Source organism: Molothrus aeneus, chromosome 8, assembly GCF_037042795.1.
Source record: "Molothrus aeneus isolate 106 chromosome 8, BPBGC_Maene_1.0, whole genome shotgun sequence".
In the NCBI taxonomy this organism is placed as follows: domain Eukaryota; kingdom Metazoa; phylum Chordata; class Aves; order Passeriformes; family Icteridae; genus Molothrus; species Molothrus aeneus.
In genome coordinates this window covers 24,262,928-24,279,463 of record NC_089653.1, presented here as the reverse complement: position 1 = coordinate 24,279,463, position 16,536 = coordinate 24,262,928, and the positions used below count along the sequence as shown (strand labels likewise).

Sequence of the window (16,536 nt, the reverse complement as noted above, 5' to 3'; positions counted from 1 at the left end):
TCCATCACTAAACATAGAAAACTGGAACAATCCAAACAGTATCAAAAGAAAAGATAGCACAAGCATTGTAGTTGACTAATTTGGCAGCTACTGTAAAATAAGACAATAGGCAAAAGAGGTGAGACACTATGAATTTGTCAACTCTGTGTATAATCTGAATATAATTAAAGGTTATTGGGGAAGCACAAAGAAGCAAAGACTGAAAAAGTATTTATAAATGACACATCAGCCACCAGGGTCTCAAGGAATGTATTTAAAATCTCAAATCAGAGAGTTTAATTACAGACTTCTCTTGAACAGAGACGCAACTGCCATTGAAGGAAAATGATGTTTACAATCTTAGGAGATTCTCAAAACGTGGGTCATGGCCCACAAAACATGGAATTCCTAAGTGTACTCAATTTAAACAATGACAAAATCAAATAAAAAGAAATCTCAGACTGGGGATTGGGATATTTGCAAATACAAACCCAACAAATTATTTCTAAAATATTGTTTACAGGGTGGTCAAAACTATAATTTCAGTCATTACCAACAGAAACCTTTCAACTATTGCTCTGCAACACTCTAACATGTGTGTTACTACTTGAAGGCTTGTAGCTCTGGAGGACTCTGACAATGATTAAAGATTTAGCCACATTCTCTATAAAACTGTTAACAAACCCCAAAAATCAACAAAACCCCCCAAAAAACCCAGAGCAGAATTATTTAATTAAAAGGACTGCATGTAACTTAAGATAGAAGAATTATTTCACTAAGTCAGAATAGTTTAAAGAAGCTTCATTCTGCAATCTATTTAACTTGAAACAGTCACGTTTAGTTTTGAAATGTGAAGTTTTACAATCCAGACAAGAAACCACAGTCCAAACAGTTACACAAACAGTTAGCTAAGAAATATATCAGATGACATGAAAAAAAACAAAAGGGAACTTAATAAACATGAATAAAATCAAATAATGAGTTCCTATTTACTTGGAGTTTTAAACAGTTTACATAACTATGCTCACACCTTGGAAAAGATGACTACCTTACCAAGAACTGATCATAAGCATTCTATAATTATCCTCCACAAACTGTCTGCAGTTTTAGTACCAAATGCAATAGACAATACATTACTCATAAGTTAAGTATTGTGATGCTGATTTCAAGCCAAGTGATGCAAATATGTCCAAAAAGAGAGACACGTGCTCTGCTCCTTTTGAATATTTCCTTGCTACAGACAAAAAGGAAAAGTAAGTAACTGGTAGCCATTTCAGTCAAGCAAGTTATCTCAGTCCACAATTTACAGATGACTTTCTGGCAGTACCATTTCCTCAGAAAACTTAGCTAGAGTGACAATAGGTGTAAAGAGCTCTGTAAAGTTTTCCCTTTGACAGATTTCCCAGAGTTTAAAACAGATACTCCCTTTTCCTTATCTGGTATCTTCTAATCAGGCTAAAACTGCAATAGTGTGAAAATAAAGATAACATTGTAGGGCAAGGCACCAAGCTGATCAGCAAGATTACAATCATTTGCCTTCTATGAACTGTCATGCATCTTTTTTCATCATTCACAGCAGCCCTAGAAGACTCAGACTACTTTTACAGAGATTACTGTTCATAGCAAGCCTTAAGTAAAGTTTAGTTCTGTTTCACTTAGACTAAATATTTAAAATGTTATATTGGCACCTTATACATTACTCTCTTGAGAGTAAATCAACTCTCATATCTCCTCTATCTGCTAATGCCTCAATGGCTAAACAAAGCAACACAGCACTTTAGAGAATATTATTAATTCAGATCTCCTGAGGGCAACTGCACCATTCCACTGCTCCAGTTTAATAAGAGGTCAACTTATATAGTCAATTATGAATGAAAATAAATTAAAAGAAACCATATTTGTTATAGCAAACAATTTTAATCAAAATTGCCAAGAGTTCTGCACCACTGATTCATTCTTCTGTATTCAACTTCAATTTAGAACATTTTCACCTGCTATTTCTTTCCAGGTCTGGGCTCATGGCAGAACCACATGAAACTTGTCTGTGAAACACCGTGTTTGACTGGAAACTTTCAAATATAAGTTTATCTTCTAACTAGTAGCAAACATGCAGGACTTCGGACAAACTCAAGCAACGTCCTTCCACAGGGAACTATATCATCCATAAAGGAATGTCTGCAAAGTTTCAACAGTTCTACCAAATTCTTCTAAAGAATTAGTGGAACTAATGACACCACATCAGTAAAAAGATAAAGAGTAGAAAAAACAAAGCCTATCTGTGCTTCAAGCTTAGATATACTAAGTGGTCAAAATCAGTTCTTGGGATTCCTAGGTTACGGATCTAAAAGATATCCACCCTAGGAAGGAAGCAGCATGATCCATTACTATCATCTGGATAACTTCAAATTGAAATATCCAACTGCAGGAATTTAGAACAATGTGCTGTAAGTAAGACCAAAGAAGTTAGGAAGTATGAATTTTCCTTGTTCTGGCCCTTATTTGTTTATAGGTCAGACTAATTAATGCATTTTCTAGGATTAGAAAATAAGTTAATATGTTAGTGGTACAAAAAAGTACTTCTCAGCAGCTACCAGTAGTCAGTTCATATTTAAATATTGAAAGGAATTGAGAGCACATAATCATTAAATGACATAATTAGTCCATTCTTATTAAATCACTACTTAAAAATTCTATTTGTTTCTACCTGCTGTAGAAGACATTAAGGCAAAACCAGGCTGTCCTGTAAGTCATATAGGCACATTATAGATAAGATGGTTTCAAATACAGATACAAAAACTTAAATGAAGCAAAAGCATTGAATTATTTGACTTGAAGAAACACTCTTGTCCAAAGTCCACTATGACCAGCCAGAGATGAGCTGGTACTGGCAACTTCTGCCAATAGAAGTAAATATGAACACTTAATGTAGTTATAATTTTCAGAGATTAATGCAATTGGGTGATGCTGTTCACCATGATTAGGGTTATCAGCTCGCACAAAATTTCTTCTCTGAACTTAAAACAGATTTTTTTTTAACCGAGCACCAGTTAATTGCTCAGAGCTGGAAAACTTGTGCTAGTAACTTCATATGAAGTTTTCATTTCATTTTCTGAACTCTTAAGACAACTTTTGTATACACAATGCTTCCAACATCTTAGATTTAGTGTAATTAATTAGTGTAATACTATAAAGGGGCAGAACACTCCAGTTCAAACAAAGAAGCCTGAATGAAATTCTAAGCAGACAAGTCCAAAGGATTCCCTAATAATAATTAAAATATATATACTATCTCTATATACACATACCATATAGAGATACTCTGTCTTATAGCATATAGTGCCACATATGTTTTACCTCTATAGAATCTGTTCCCACAGAAGACTTAAAATTAGTACATTTGTGCAAATGGCACCCATAAAAATCGTAATCATGGCTAAAAGTACATTAATTTCTTGGAGTAGTATCCCCTAGTAAAGGGCTCAGAGACAACTAGACACTATGAAAATGCCTTTCTGCAATGTAAATCTTGTATATGAGTGTACAATGTTCTTACTGCCAAAAGAGGCTGGCAAATTTTACTGAAATAAAGGCCCAAGACTTTATTTAATTCAAAAGATTAACTGAGGAAGACAAACATCATTAATGAAAATGCAGGTATCTGTAGCAAGAACGAGTCACACATCACATCAGGCATTTGAATGGTCTGTTTTCACACCATCTGAATATTTACTTCTGGGAATTCAGAAGATAGTTTAAAGTTGATGAAAGTCATGAACACACTGATCTACCTTGAAGCAATGTTTACAATGTGCACAGAATTTCGATTTGACACAACAGGGTACTAGAACGCACAATGCAGCAACATGATATAATAATGTAACTACTTTCTAAAGCAAACTGATGTAATTACAATAAGAGTCCATGGTTTTTTCAGGGCACTTAACCTAATCAAATCAAGAGCAGTTTCAAAATGTCCCTCTTTTGTTTTAGGAGCTTTTCATCTCTGACTGCCAAATTTCAAAGTTGGAATCAGCCTCCAGTGTCCATCAGAACTCTAGCAGTCCACTCAGTAATTCTAAATAATCCATGAAGAGCACATAAAAGAGATTAGAAAAAAAATCTATCATCAGGAAACTCGAAATTCTTTTCCAGAACCATCACCTGACACTGAAGTACTGTAATGATCTATAAATTGTAAAAGGACAGAAATCCACACCATTACTCATTATCCAAGAGCAAAAAGAAAACAGCCTAAAAGTGGCCTCTTTGAAGAGCTTGAAAAGGGCCAGAATAAAATGTTCTACAGGGCTATAAAACCTTTGCCATCAGTAATCTGCAATTACAGAGCTCCCCTGATCACAAAAGACTTGCAACAGCAGTTGAAACAGAGTATTTCTGAACATTACTTACAGGTCTGTGAATACAAATGTATGAACTGTCAGAACTCAAAAACCCTTAGAATGCTGCAACAAACAGCTTCAAAGGAAATAAGCTCTTCTAGAAATTTGGTTAAGGTATTAAAAAAATAAGCAAGATCCTTGTACTTGATTGCAAAGAAGGAGAATGAATCACAAGTTTTCAATGACCTTAAGACTTCTGTACACAAAATGAATTATCACTGGACAGCGTTTCTAAGTAAATAATTTAATCAGGGAGGCTTCCAAGTACTGTCAGAATCATTTAGAGCTGGTTTTGAGTTTTTACTTTAATATTTGACACTTTGTTCAGAAGATCAGTTACACAACTAAACTAATTACCCCTCTATGGGAAATCATAGCATGCAACCAATCTAACCTACTTTTTAGAAATTCAAAGTATACAAACATTTATATGGCAATTCCATTTTAACATGCATCTGCCAAAACGCTGTCACACACAGATCCTAAGATCTTAAACAAAGGCAAATGTACTTTTGGCAAATGTAACTGACACTAGGGTGATGGGGGAAGGGGGGGGGTTGGCAAACAAAACAAAATCCCATTACACAAAATGAAAACCCCAACCCCCATGCTTCCATTACCTAAAGACAAAGTCTTCAAGCATTCTTGAGAGCTTTGTTCTGGCTTACAGTTTTGAATTCAAAATTTGAGAAGGAATTGAATGTCTATTCCTGCAGCTTCTCATTTGAGGTGTATATCCATGAAAGAACAACCTAACACACCTTTCCTGCTTTCCGCACAGTTTCTTGGGGAAGCACACTCAGGTGCAGGAACACAAGTACAATTTGTATCTGTGTGTAAGCCTCCTTCTCAAACTAGATGGAAACAAAAAGAATGCTGATGAACACATGCAGTAACATACTTTTTTTTTCAAATGGGACATTTTTTTCCAGTAATACTGCCTGTTAATTCTCATAAGGGCCAACTTCAACAAGTTGACCAGAGCAACCACATCTGTAATTCTGCCTATGATCAATTTTAACAGTGAACTCTGTCATTTCAGTCAGAATTAAATCTCGAAGTGAAAAATGACATCCAAGTGGAAAACATTCTCCTGTTTGTGTACAGAGTACACTGAAATGCAAATTTTACCAGCTGCCTTGCTCAGACACCTTCCTCAACTACTACTGCTAATACAGACATGCCTACAGATGAAGTGAGGTTTGAAGATGGGAGGGGAAGTGCACGTGGGGGAAGAGGAAAACACATTTAGTATTATATCTGAGGCATATTTTCAAAAAATGGGAATGAAAACTCCACTATAAAGCTCAAATTAAAACTTTAATACTCGGGAACCACTGTTAAAGATATTATGTTTTTGTGGTGAGCAGGCTTTATGATAGAGCAACTTCAGACATATTCCCAGCCTTTTTAAGAAAAAAAAAAAAACCCAGAACTCAAATCTTCAAAACTGACAAAAGAACCACCATCTAGACTGTGTACTACACCAGTGTCTAAATAAACTAGATGTTCTTAATATAGAACATTGACACAAATTCCTTGGGTGAAATGACCCCACCTAACATTCTGACCGTACTGTGGCACTTCTGCTCAAATATACAAACAGGTGATACCACCACAGTACAACAGAACCTAAAATAACTTCTACCAAAAATAGCACAAGTTTCATGAGCACCCAGATTTCATAAACTCAAATGCAGTACTCTAAGGTATGTTTCTTGACCGAATTAGCTCTCAGAAAGACTGTAAATGCCATCCTCTCATGCTATTTTCTCTTAGTCTCCAGAACCAGCTCTAGAGCTTCAATTCATGTCAGTTCCCAATTCTCTTATGCTTATCCACCAGGATGCTTCTTCCAGGCTATCCGTAAACCAAACACGGAGCATTAATTAATACCCTTGTAGTAAAAGGGGCAAGTAGCTGAAGGTTTGCCTGAAAGCTGAAGTCTCGTCAAACACTAGCAGGGTTGTATCTATGTCATTGTAGTCTACTTGGCTTGATAAATTCTAGATAAGCATCCTTAAAAACCCTACTTGTACCAGTGCACTTAAAGATTTAAAGAGCAAACCACTGACAGAAGTTAGGAGATCCAACACATGGATTCCGGCACACAGGGAAAGCCAGGAGAACACAGCTGTTTAATTCAACTCCACATGGAACAAGATGGGAGCATGCCCATTAAAGTGACGACAGCCTGGCTCTGTGCACTAAACACAGTCAGTTTTACTGCTCATGGGGTTCCTTTCCGTACAGGGAAAAAAAAAAAAAAGTATAAACTTCGGATCTAAGAAAATGCAGTCTTTGTAAGGTTAGCAGCCATACTGTACACGAGTCCCAAAAAAACCCAAAACACAGAGAAGTGAGCAATCCAGCAGCGGGCAGGGTGGAGCAAAGGCGGGACAATGACCTAATAGGTCTTTTCTATCTTTAGTTTCACGAGGCTCCGTGGCCCAAGAGGCGCCGGGATGCCCCGCTCTGCCTCCGGCCGCGTCCCCCCGCAGCGCTCAGCGCCCCAGCCGAGCTGTCCCGAACTCGGCGCTGCCAGAGGGATCCCGAGGAGAGGGAGCCGGCAGACAGGGATCCCGAGGAGAGGGAGCCGGCAGACAGGGATCCCGAGGAGAGGGAGCCGGCAGACAGGGATCCCGAGGCAGCGCTGCGGGCACCGGCAACGCTCCGAGTCACTTCTCAGCTATGAGAACACAAGCGAGCCGCGCTGCCCGCCCTTACCTTGAACACTTTACCGAAAGCACCATCGCCCAGCTCTCCTATGATTTCCCAGAACTCCTCCGGGTTCAAATCCCTCTTGACGTGCTCGTATTGTTTCTTCTTCTTCTCGCCACCCAGCTTAAAGATCTTACGAAAGTTGAAGAAGGACATCTTGGCTGCAGCCCAGGGATGGGGCGGGCGGCGGTGCCCCCTCCGCCCGCCGGGACCACCTGGCGCGGGCGGTGATGCCGGGCGCGATTCCCACGCGGAGACCAAAGTCTTGGCGTCGCCCGGGAAGCGCCGTCACTGCGGGGAGACAACACCCCGCGATGCCCCGAACGGGGCCGGGCTCGGCGCTGCTCTCCCAGACGGGCTTGGCGGTGCCTACTCGGCCGGGCCGGTCACCATCACGGCAGCAACAAGTGCCGGGCTCGCTCCTCGGGACGGGCGGCGGCGGAGCCGGAGGAGGGGTCACGGCTCCGCTGGGAGGGGGCAGCTGCTGCGCGCCGGGCAGCGGGGAGCGGTCACGTCCCGCCTCGCAGGACGGGGCGGATGCAGGGAGGGGCGGAGGCTGCCCCGCTCCAGGCTCCCGGCCGGTGTCCTCACGGAGCGGCGTCCCGGGGCGGCACCGCGGCGGAAAATGACGCTTCACTACCGGCCTCTCTCCCACTCGCTCGCTCCCTCGCCCTGTCGCGGAGCGGGGCCCGGGCGGCTCCGCTTCCTGCGGGGCGGCACCGGCGGCACCTCCGCCCCCTCCGCCCTCGCTCCCGCCCGCCGCCGGCGCGTGCGCCCAGCGCTCCCGCCCCTCTTCCCGCGCTCCCGGAACCGCCTCGCGCCCCTCCCGCCGCTCCGCCGCCGGCGCACGCGTAGCAGCGCGCGCCCCCGCTGCTCCCCCTTTTCCCCGGCGCGTGCGCACGCGCCGCACCGGCAGCACGCGCGCCGCCCTCCCTCGCCAACGGCTCGGGCCCCGCACCGGCGAGGGGAAGAGGAGGGGCTTGTCCTGCCCACGTGACGCGGCCGCCGCCACCCCAGCCAATAGGAGCGCGCGGAGGCTCCGGGCGGGTAAGTCGGTGTCGGGCTCAAGATGGAGGGGGACGCCCTCACCCCCCCACCTCGTAGCTTAGAGTAGCGCGGCAGCGCCGGTGTCGGGACCAAGTGCTCGTCCCTCCCTCTGCCCTCTTTCCTTTAGTCCGCTGTGTGCCGTTACGGGAGGGACGTGTGGTATAGAGACCCTTTTTCCTCTGATCCCGAAGGACACCCCCCCCGCCTCTCCCTGCCGCGCAAGGAGGGTGTCCCCAGCCCTGTGTAGAGGCTGATGCTCCCTAGGCGGGGCACAGCTTCCCCTCAGGGCTGGCTGGGTGTCCTGAGTCCCCAGGCCCGCCGCGGGAGCGGGGGGCCCTGAGGGGCTCGCTGTGTGTGTCAGGAGCGCTGTGAGGGCAGGTAGTGCCTCCTGGGGGCCTCGGGCTTGGACGTGGAGCTCTGAGGAAAGCATGGATAGCAACAAACGGCGTTGGAAAACTTTCCTTTGTTTGTGGTCCGGTGCTGTCCCTACACCTGCTACGGGTTTATCTTCTGTCATAGCAGGGTGCGTTGTTCTTGTGCTGCCCGTTTGGTATCTTCGGTATTTTATTTAATCTCTGGGACAGGCCTGAATTTCCTTATCTCACAACCTTCTCTTCCCACAACTGATTCCTTCCTCACCCTGAAGTATAATTGCATTTTAATAGTTGTGTTGTGTACATGCCACCCAATGTGGGGCGTTTCCTCACTTGAAAGCAAGAGGCGTTCCCGTTGCCTGGATTAGGGGCAATTAGCAGACCTGGGCACAGAGTTTGGGCTGTGACGGGCTGCAAGTCCATCCAGCAGCAGCTGAGGCGATGCTGAGACCTCAGAGACATCTGACAGTGAGACAAACACCCAGGGAAAATCGTGTAATGCCGTATCCTCGTATGAACCTGAGTGCCTGCAATTGCCATTAGCTTAAGCTGCGTGATGAGCTTCTGAAGATCAAGCCTGTGGTGTGCATCATTCCCCAGACCATTTTATTAGCGTGACAGTAGTTTGCTAAATGAGGAGGATAGTCCGTGTGTAAATTCAGTAATAATAATGAGGCATTGAGATGCCCCTGACACAAAGCGCTTATGAATCGAACAACAGTGTTCTGTCATGAGTCAATTTCTTTAAACTGTATAAAATCAGTAGTCCCACCCTATGAATAGAGAGCCTTTCAAGTACTCTTGCTAAACTGATTTGTTGTAATAATCAGCGTTTGTTTTTCAAAAATGGTATTCAGGTTTATGGGTTCCTTGTACTGATGGCTCTGCCACAAAAGGTAAAACTGTTCAGGAGGGTGATAAAACCAAGGCTGTTTATGTGTGTGTGGGCAAAACCAAGAGACAACTGCAGTCCCAAGGATCTGTTTTATCTTCTGTGATCTGGCTGGCTGGCTCCACCTATTAATTTCCTAGGCAAGTTTCATTCAGATAGTTTGAATTAAATACAATAACAAAGAGAGTGTTACCAGCAACAATTTAACTTCTCATATCTTAATTTTTAAAGTTCGGTTTCTTTTACTTCTCTATAATTTTTCTTTTGCCCCTTCAGGTGGGATGATAGCTTTGATTTGAATATTAAAATACAATTATGGCTTAAATAATAATTTTCGTTAATATTTGTAATTTAATATTTTTATTTTAACTTGCTTTCTGTTGGATAAAAGGTGCTTTGGCACTAATTTCTGTAGGTTTATTTAAACTGACTGGTTGATAGAGGATGGAGGGAAGAAGGAATCCAAAGCCATAGCATGGATTCCTTGTATTGAGGCAGGATTATCTTTTCTTTAGCCTCAGGGTTAATGGCAAGGAAGTGGAAGGGGGGCATGGGGGTGTTTATGTGTGAATGTTAGAGTTTGTAATAACTGGAAAGAAATGCAAAACTAAAAGAAAATTTGGTAAGTTATATGTGAACAAGAGCAGTTGAGGTGGCAGCTGTGGGCTGGGATAGCAGGGCCTGGTTCTGCCTCAGCTCTGTTACAAACGTTGGGCTGTGCAGAGCTCACACACAGCATCTCTGCCTGGGGCAGTTCCTGTGTGACAAAGGGGGCTCAGAGCAGAGCTTGGTGCCTTCCTACCAATGACTGAACCTTAGCAGGTACTGCATGTGTGCTGCTTTAGACTTGTATAAACAGTCTGCCTGTTCCACAGAGCTTTTCATTCATATAACATTGAAAATACCAGATGAAAGTCTGGTATGAGAAAGGAGCACTTAATCTAGTGATGAGGCTTTGCTTTTAACTTCTTCTTTCTTATTCTTCAACAAATAATTCAAGATAAAACCAGGATATATGAAAAGGAAAACTATGACTCTGTCTCATTTTTTTCCTTATTCTTTCACTCTGGAATTACAGCTTGCCACTCAATCCTGAAAATAAACTCCATGAGGTGAAGGTTAAGTACTAGTAGCAAATCCTTCCCAATTTGCTGTGACTTCCTGGTTTGGAGGAGGCTGTATGAAGCCTGGATTTTGTGTGTGGGATTTTTTTTTGTTCCTTATAGCAGGAGTTCTTAGCAACTGTAAATGTTTCCAGATGGTAAGGATAAAAAGGTAAAAGTGAATTTTATTAAAATTTTTCCTTTAGGAATTTAAAGATGCTTTTTGAAAATTCATTGCTTCCTTTAAATGTCAGGGGAAGATGTTAAAGATGTTAAAGAGCTATCTTGATTGTGCATCAAATATACTGGCTTAAAATAGCTGTAAACTCTTTATGACAATCTTTTTCATCTCTTTGTGAATTAGAAATCTCCTTTATACTTCCTGCTGCTTAATATCACCATCCTTTCTCATTGACTCAATCACTTACACTTGCCACTGTTCCTAGCTCCCTCTTTAAGCTGTTTCTTTTAAACTGCTCCAATTTCTCTTAATTGAAAGTAAACACTTCAGAAATTTAATTTGAAATGTGTTCTTCACAAGATTTATTGCCCTTTTACTGCAGTCCTACATTCTATTTTCAGTTCTTTCAAAATATTTAATGGTATATTTTTATATTGTCTTGACTTTCTGTCCACCCACGCTTTCACTGATCTCCAAAATTCTTTGTGGTGATTGAGCTCATTGAACTGCTGTAAGGTCACAGGTGGCTTGTTTGTGGTTAAATCTGGAGTGTAATTCTTGTTTCATCCATCTTAATCTGTCTGTCACCTTTGGCACTCAGCACTGTCCTTTCTGTTCTCTTTAATCGATGTACCCCGTGTTTTTATTGATATTTTCTAGTTGTGTGGTGGCATTTTTTTCATCGGCTCTGCCATTTCTCCTCTGATCTGTTCCCAAAGTTAGCACTTTGTGCTGTATTGGGCTCATTTCAGTCTAAGCACCAATGTAGCTTCTAGATGGCTGTAGTGATACCCAGTGCAGGGGGATGATTGCTGTCCTGGACCTGTGCTCACACTGTTTCTGATAAAGGCCACGATGCCACTGGCCTTCTTGGCCACCTGGGCAACTCCTGGCTCATGATCAGCTGCTGTTGACCAGTGCCCCTGGGTTCTTTTCCTCTGGGCCATTTTCCAGCCCCTCTGTCCCAGCCTGTAGCTCTGCATGGGGCTGTTGTGACCAAATGCAGGACCTGGCACTTGCCCTCCTTGAGCCTCACGCCACTGGCCTCAGCCCATTGATCCAAGCTGCCCACATCCCCCTGCAAGAGCCTCCCTTGGCTCCTGCCAGCCTGGTGGTGTTTGTGCACTCGATGCCCCATGCAGATGATGGATACAGATGCTGAACAGGGCTGTTCCCAGCTCTGATCCCTTGGCACAGCCCTCCAGGCAGTTTTGTGGCCAGCAAAGAGAGCCCCTGGCCAGGCCATGGGCTGCCAGCCTGTCCAGGAGAATGCTGTGGAACACAGGATTGAAAACTTTGCTGAAGTCTTCAATAGGACAGCATCCAGAGCTTTTCCCTCATCCATTGGGTGGATCATCTGGTCATAAAAGGAGCTCAGGAGATCAAGCAGGACGTGCCTTCCCAAAAGGCAGCTGGGCCTCACCCCTTGGTTGTCCTGTACATGCTGCATATACCACACTCCTAAAGGCTTTCTAATAAATGTACCATCGATAGAGCTGTGTCTTAGAGACTGCTCTTTCTGTTATGAAGAACAAAAAGAGACTTAGTCTTGTACTCAGTATTTTGTGAGTGTTTATGATATGAGTAACACGAATAGTTCAGTCATAAATAATACAAACAGGAAAAAATATAATACCAGAGGTTGGACACTCTTGCTTGCCCATATCTTAGCCAGAATCAATACTCAGGCTCCTATCAATAACCTGGGTATACTACTATTTATTATATGGTTTGGGGTTTTTTACTGCCTTACTGCAGGACCAGTTAATCTAAGAATTGCCATAGAAACGTGGCATTTGGAAGATTCAACATATAAGGATATAGCTTGATGTTTTGCAGTAAAAAAACATTGAATATTAAAATGTTTAGGAATAGGATTGATCTAATTTTGCCTTCAGAAAAGTCTGTGTGTTTAATCTGAATTGGCCATACTTTTTCAGCAGTCAGTGGGGAAATGTATCTTCACAGGGCAATTCACCTTCCCCATTTTAGATACTTTATCACAGTATTTGACTGTGTGAGGTGAGTTTTCCTGGCAACATATAATGGGTGTTCTTCCTACCTATGGAGACACCATTGCCAGCAGAACTCTTGGAGTGCTTTTCTCTTGATGTCAGCAACACTTCTGGGAATGATGACAGAGCAAATATAAAAATTGCCGAGTTACCTGAATGTTTCCAAGTAAACTATGATGTTTTATTGAATAGACTTTATCTGAAATTAAATGGCAGAGGAAAAAGCAATAATATAAATATCAAAGTTTGAATAAGGATCAGATATTTCAAGAAATAATGCAAGAATATTTCTTGGAAACATGGCATTTCAAAGCCATTCAACTTTTAACATGTTGATTTTATTGAAGCTATAGCAAACTTTATTTTTTTCTTATTGCTTCCAGTTGATGTGGAAGAAAACCCTCTCCAAGACTGATATTCAGAAATAGTCATATGTCTTTGTAGGGGAGTGAGAAGATTTAATGGAATGCGTCAACAACTTGAAACTTATATAGCTGGTTCTCTTTGATTAGTTGACTAATGGAATTAAGAACTTCAGATCCTCAAGATAAAGCTTTTCAAGAGGGCTGCACACTTTTTGGTTTGTATTTAAATCAAAAAGTTCCTTTTATAGGAATTTTCAGTTAATATTAAACTACTGAGCTGCACTGGTGAATAGTTGCATTTTTCTCATAGAATACTTAGTCTAATAAAAAGTTCTCTCCATATTGTGATGACTGTAACAATCTTTCACAGAACCATGCAGGACTAAGTCCATCTAGAACACTTTTTAAAAATAATAATATCCTTTATTACTATAGTACTCTTAGGTATAGTGCTGTATTCCTTCTAACCATTTTAATAATTTGAGGTTATATTTAATTTGAAACGAGATTTATTTGATCAAAGCTGTACATGAACACAAAGCAAATTATTTCAAACTTGTGGAGCCCCCTCCATCTGATAGCTATTAGAAGCTTTAGTTAAATCACATGAAAGCATGTCTTGCAAGCGCTGCACCGTGGTTGCCTTTCCTCCAGATGGTAATTAGACCTTTTCCTCTTGCGTAGCAGTCATGAGCTGATTTGCTCTTTTTGTTTGTGGCTTTCAAATTTGCATTAGTTCACATAGTAGCTAGGATTAGAAATTTATTAAGGGATAAAGATAGCTTTGCATCTCAGTATTGCTCTCAGTCAATACTGGCACAAAAAAGTGTCTGAACAGAAAGCCCACATGTATTGCTGCTTTTCTTTCTGTAAATCCTGATTTTCTTTCACTGTTTCCCAGGAGTCTTTTTTTTTCCAGAATGGACTTTGTGTTCTCTTGTGATCCTGATCAGCTCTGGAATCTTGGGACCAAATAACTTGTTCTGTAATGTGAAAATTAATTTTTTTTTTAAATTATGGCTGGCTGGCCAGCCATCAGACCCAATCCTGGTTATGTGGTAAGCATAACCAGGAAGTTTATTATGCCTTCTACAATTACTATTAAAAATATATCATCCTGTCAAATAGGGAACACTTCCTACACACACAATAAAGGAAAATTTGACAAAAAGATAACACTAAAGACTATTGATTTCCTAGTGTTATCCCAAACAGAGGCATTGCAGTGGATAATATTGCAGATATGTCTACTAGCAAAAAGGGGAAAAAACGCAGAATGTGAGATACCAACTGTTTAGTCATGTAAAGCTAGACTTTACAATATTACATTATTTTATTGGAAAAAACCCCAAGTTTTTCATTGCATAATGTTATTTTTGTATTATAACCATGTTTGTACTAATTTCTGTGCGTGCAATGTTCTTCTCTTTTTACCTAGAAAATGAGGCAAAAAATAGTTGACTGTTGTAAAGTAGAATTTGGTTTCTTGCAGGATCTCATCTTGGTACAGCTGCAATAATATGGCAATTGTTAAGGCAAACAGCAGCTACTGTGTGTCCAACAATAGTCTGTGCAAACTTTGGCCACTAGCACTTGCTTATGACAGAACAGGGTATTGTGATGTGATGCACTTTTTGTCTCAAGTGCCCTGAAATGTTTGTTTTTTGACAGAAGAGATCTTTAATAGCTAATCCTCAAAATTATGTTTTGTAGCACACTGTGATATTCATGGATTAAGCCAAAAAAGCCCATTACATTGCATGGACTGTATCGTAGCAAGAAATAAAATTGCTTACATGAAAAATCATTCCTGTGGCTTCTGACTGAGCACTAATGTATTTTTCTGGATAGATTGTACAGGAGTGACTTCCTTGCAGAGCATGAGGTAGGAAATGACATCTTTTCAAATTCAAATGCAATTAAGGAGACACTTAAATTAGTTTATAAAAGGCTGTTGGTTTCTTTACATACCAAGAAGTTGGAAATAGTAATGAGTTTATCATGTTAACTGTGACAGTGATTCATGGAAGAAGTTACAGCCACAGGGAGGTATTTTCTTTCAAGTATCTAAAAAATGTTCTGTCCATTTAGTGCCTTTCAGTGGGATTTCGAACAAGTTTTTAAGGATGGGCAAAAACCAAATCATAGGTTAATTATTTTGAAATCTCAGGTTGTAATGGAGTGCTCTGTAGTGCTATGAATGTTCATATAAATTCTGACTTATTCCAGAAGCTGCTCTAATTTAGACCAGATACATAAACCAGTTTAAAGGGGAGGGAGGGAAATGGACAGGAATGCTTGCGTCTAGAAATTGAGTCAAACTTGTGGAGTCCACAGGCACAGTAGCCTCAGAAAACTATTAATCAATCTTGTCACTTCTATGCAGATTTATGAAATTTGAAAGTGTTCATTCAGGAAGTGACACTAAATCTATGTTACACTGCTAAAACAGAGTAGGAAATCTAACTTTTATTCTCTTTTCTCTGTTACTTAATTCCTTTGTGCTGTATCAGTAAATTACAGAATCACAGAATGGATAAGGTTGGAAGGGTCCAACATCCTGCTCAAGCAGGGCCCCCTAGACCACATTAGTGAGGATTCTGTCCAGGCAGTTCTGGAATGTCTCCCATGAGGGAGACTCCACATCCCCTCTGGACAAGCTGTTCCAGTGGATGTTCTCCCACAGAGATTTCTGTATCCATGGGAAATTGTATCTAATGCATGGGACAAGGATCAGAAAGAGCTACTTGTACTGTTCATTTTGTTACACTCTTCCCTGTTAGTTTTTTCAGAATCAGGCTTTTGGAAAATTGAGTGCCAAAACTTTGTTTCAAGGTTTAGCTTGTATATAAAACAAGTTTCAATGTCAAAAGGAGGCAATCTAGGACTGTAAGCTTTGTCCCCATTCCTTCCAAGACTGTGGATGTTGGAGGAGCCAGTTTGTTTGATCTTCTGCAGCCACATGCCCCTGTCCAGAAGGTTTCCCTGGCAGTGCTGTGGAAAGGTAAAATCAGAGGGAGGGAAACATGTTACAAGTTTTGACATGGAGACATTAACTCCACTGGAAGACTGTTACACAACAGCCATGTCAGTTTATTGATAAAACAGCTTTTTTGCCTCTACCTATATCCTCCCTTATGGGCATTGTGGGCAGTGCCTTCCTGGGTTGTTAGATTCCCCACTGGCTAAAGGTTGCAGTGGTGGGCCTCTTGTCTTGCTCTGCACTTACCAATGAAGTGTATTGTAATAAAAAGTAATGTAAGTAAAAGACATACAGTGTTTAGAATTTCAAGGAGTATCTTTAAGAAAAAAAATCTATAATTCTTCCTTCTGGTAAATTGTTATCTGAAGAGCTTAGACAAATGTTAAACCCTTGTACAAGTAACATTGCAGGAAGTGCTAAACTTCTGGAAGTTCAGAGGAGTTCTAGATTTCTTAATTTTGTTTTGAAACTATGTC

General features: G+C 41.4%; 2 protein-coding genes across 4 annotated transcripts in view; one reads left to right on the top strand and one right to left on the bottom strand.

Annotated features, from left to right (window-relative positions):
* The window catches only part of SLK (STE20 like kinase), a 49,246-nt gene extending 41,810 nt beyond the window's left edge, over positions 1-7,436 (bottom strand). For both annotated transcript variants that reach the window (XM_066555179.1, XM_066555180.1), the window contains exon 1: positions 7,107-7,436. In XM_066555179.1, the coding sequence (XP_066411276.1) occupies positions 7,107-7,256 (150 nt within the window). In that variant the 5' untranslated portion in view covers positions 7,257-7,436. The remainder of the gene's footprint in view (positions 1-7,106) is intronic.
* A 656-nt stretch (positions 7,437-8,092) lies between these two features.
* Positions 8,093-16,536, top strand: part of STN1 (STN1 subunit of CST complex) — a 38,277-nt gene continuing 29,833 nt past the window's right edge. For both annotated transcript variants that reach the window (XM_066554727.1, XM_066554729.1), the window contains exon 1: positions 8,093-8,147. The gene's annotated coding sequence lies outside the window, so the exon portion shown is untranslated. The remainder of the gene's footprint in view (positions 8,148-16,536) is intronic.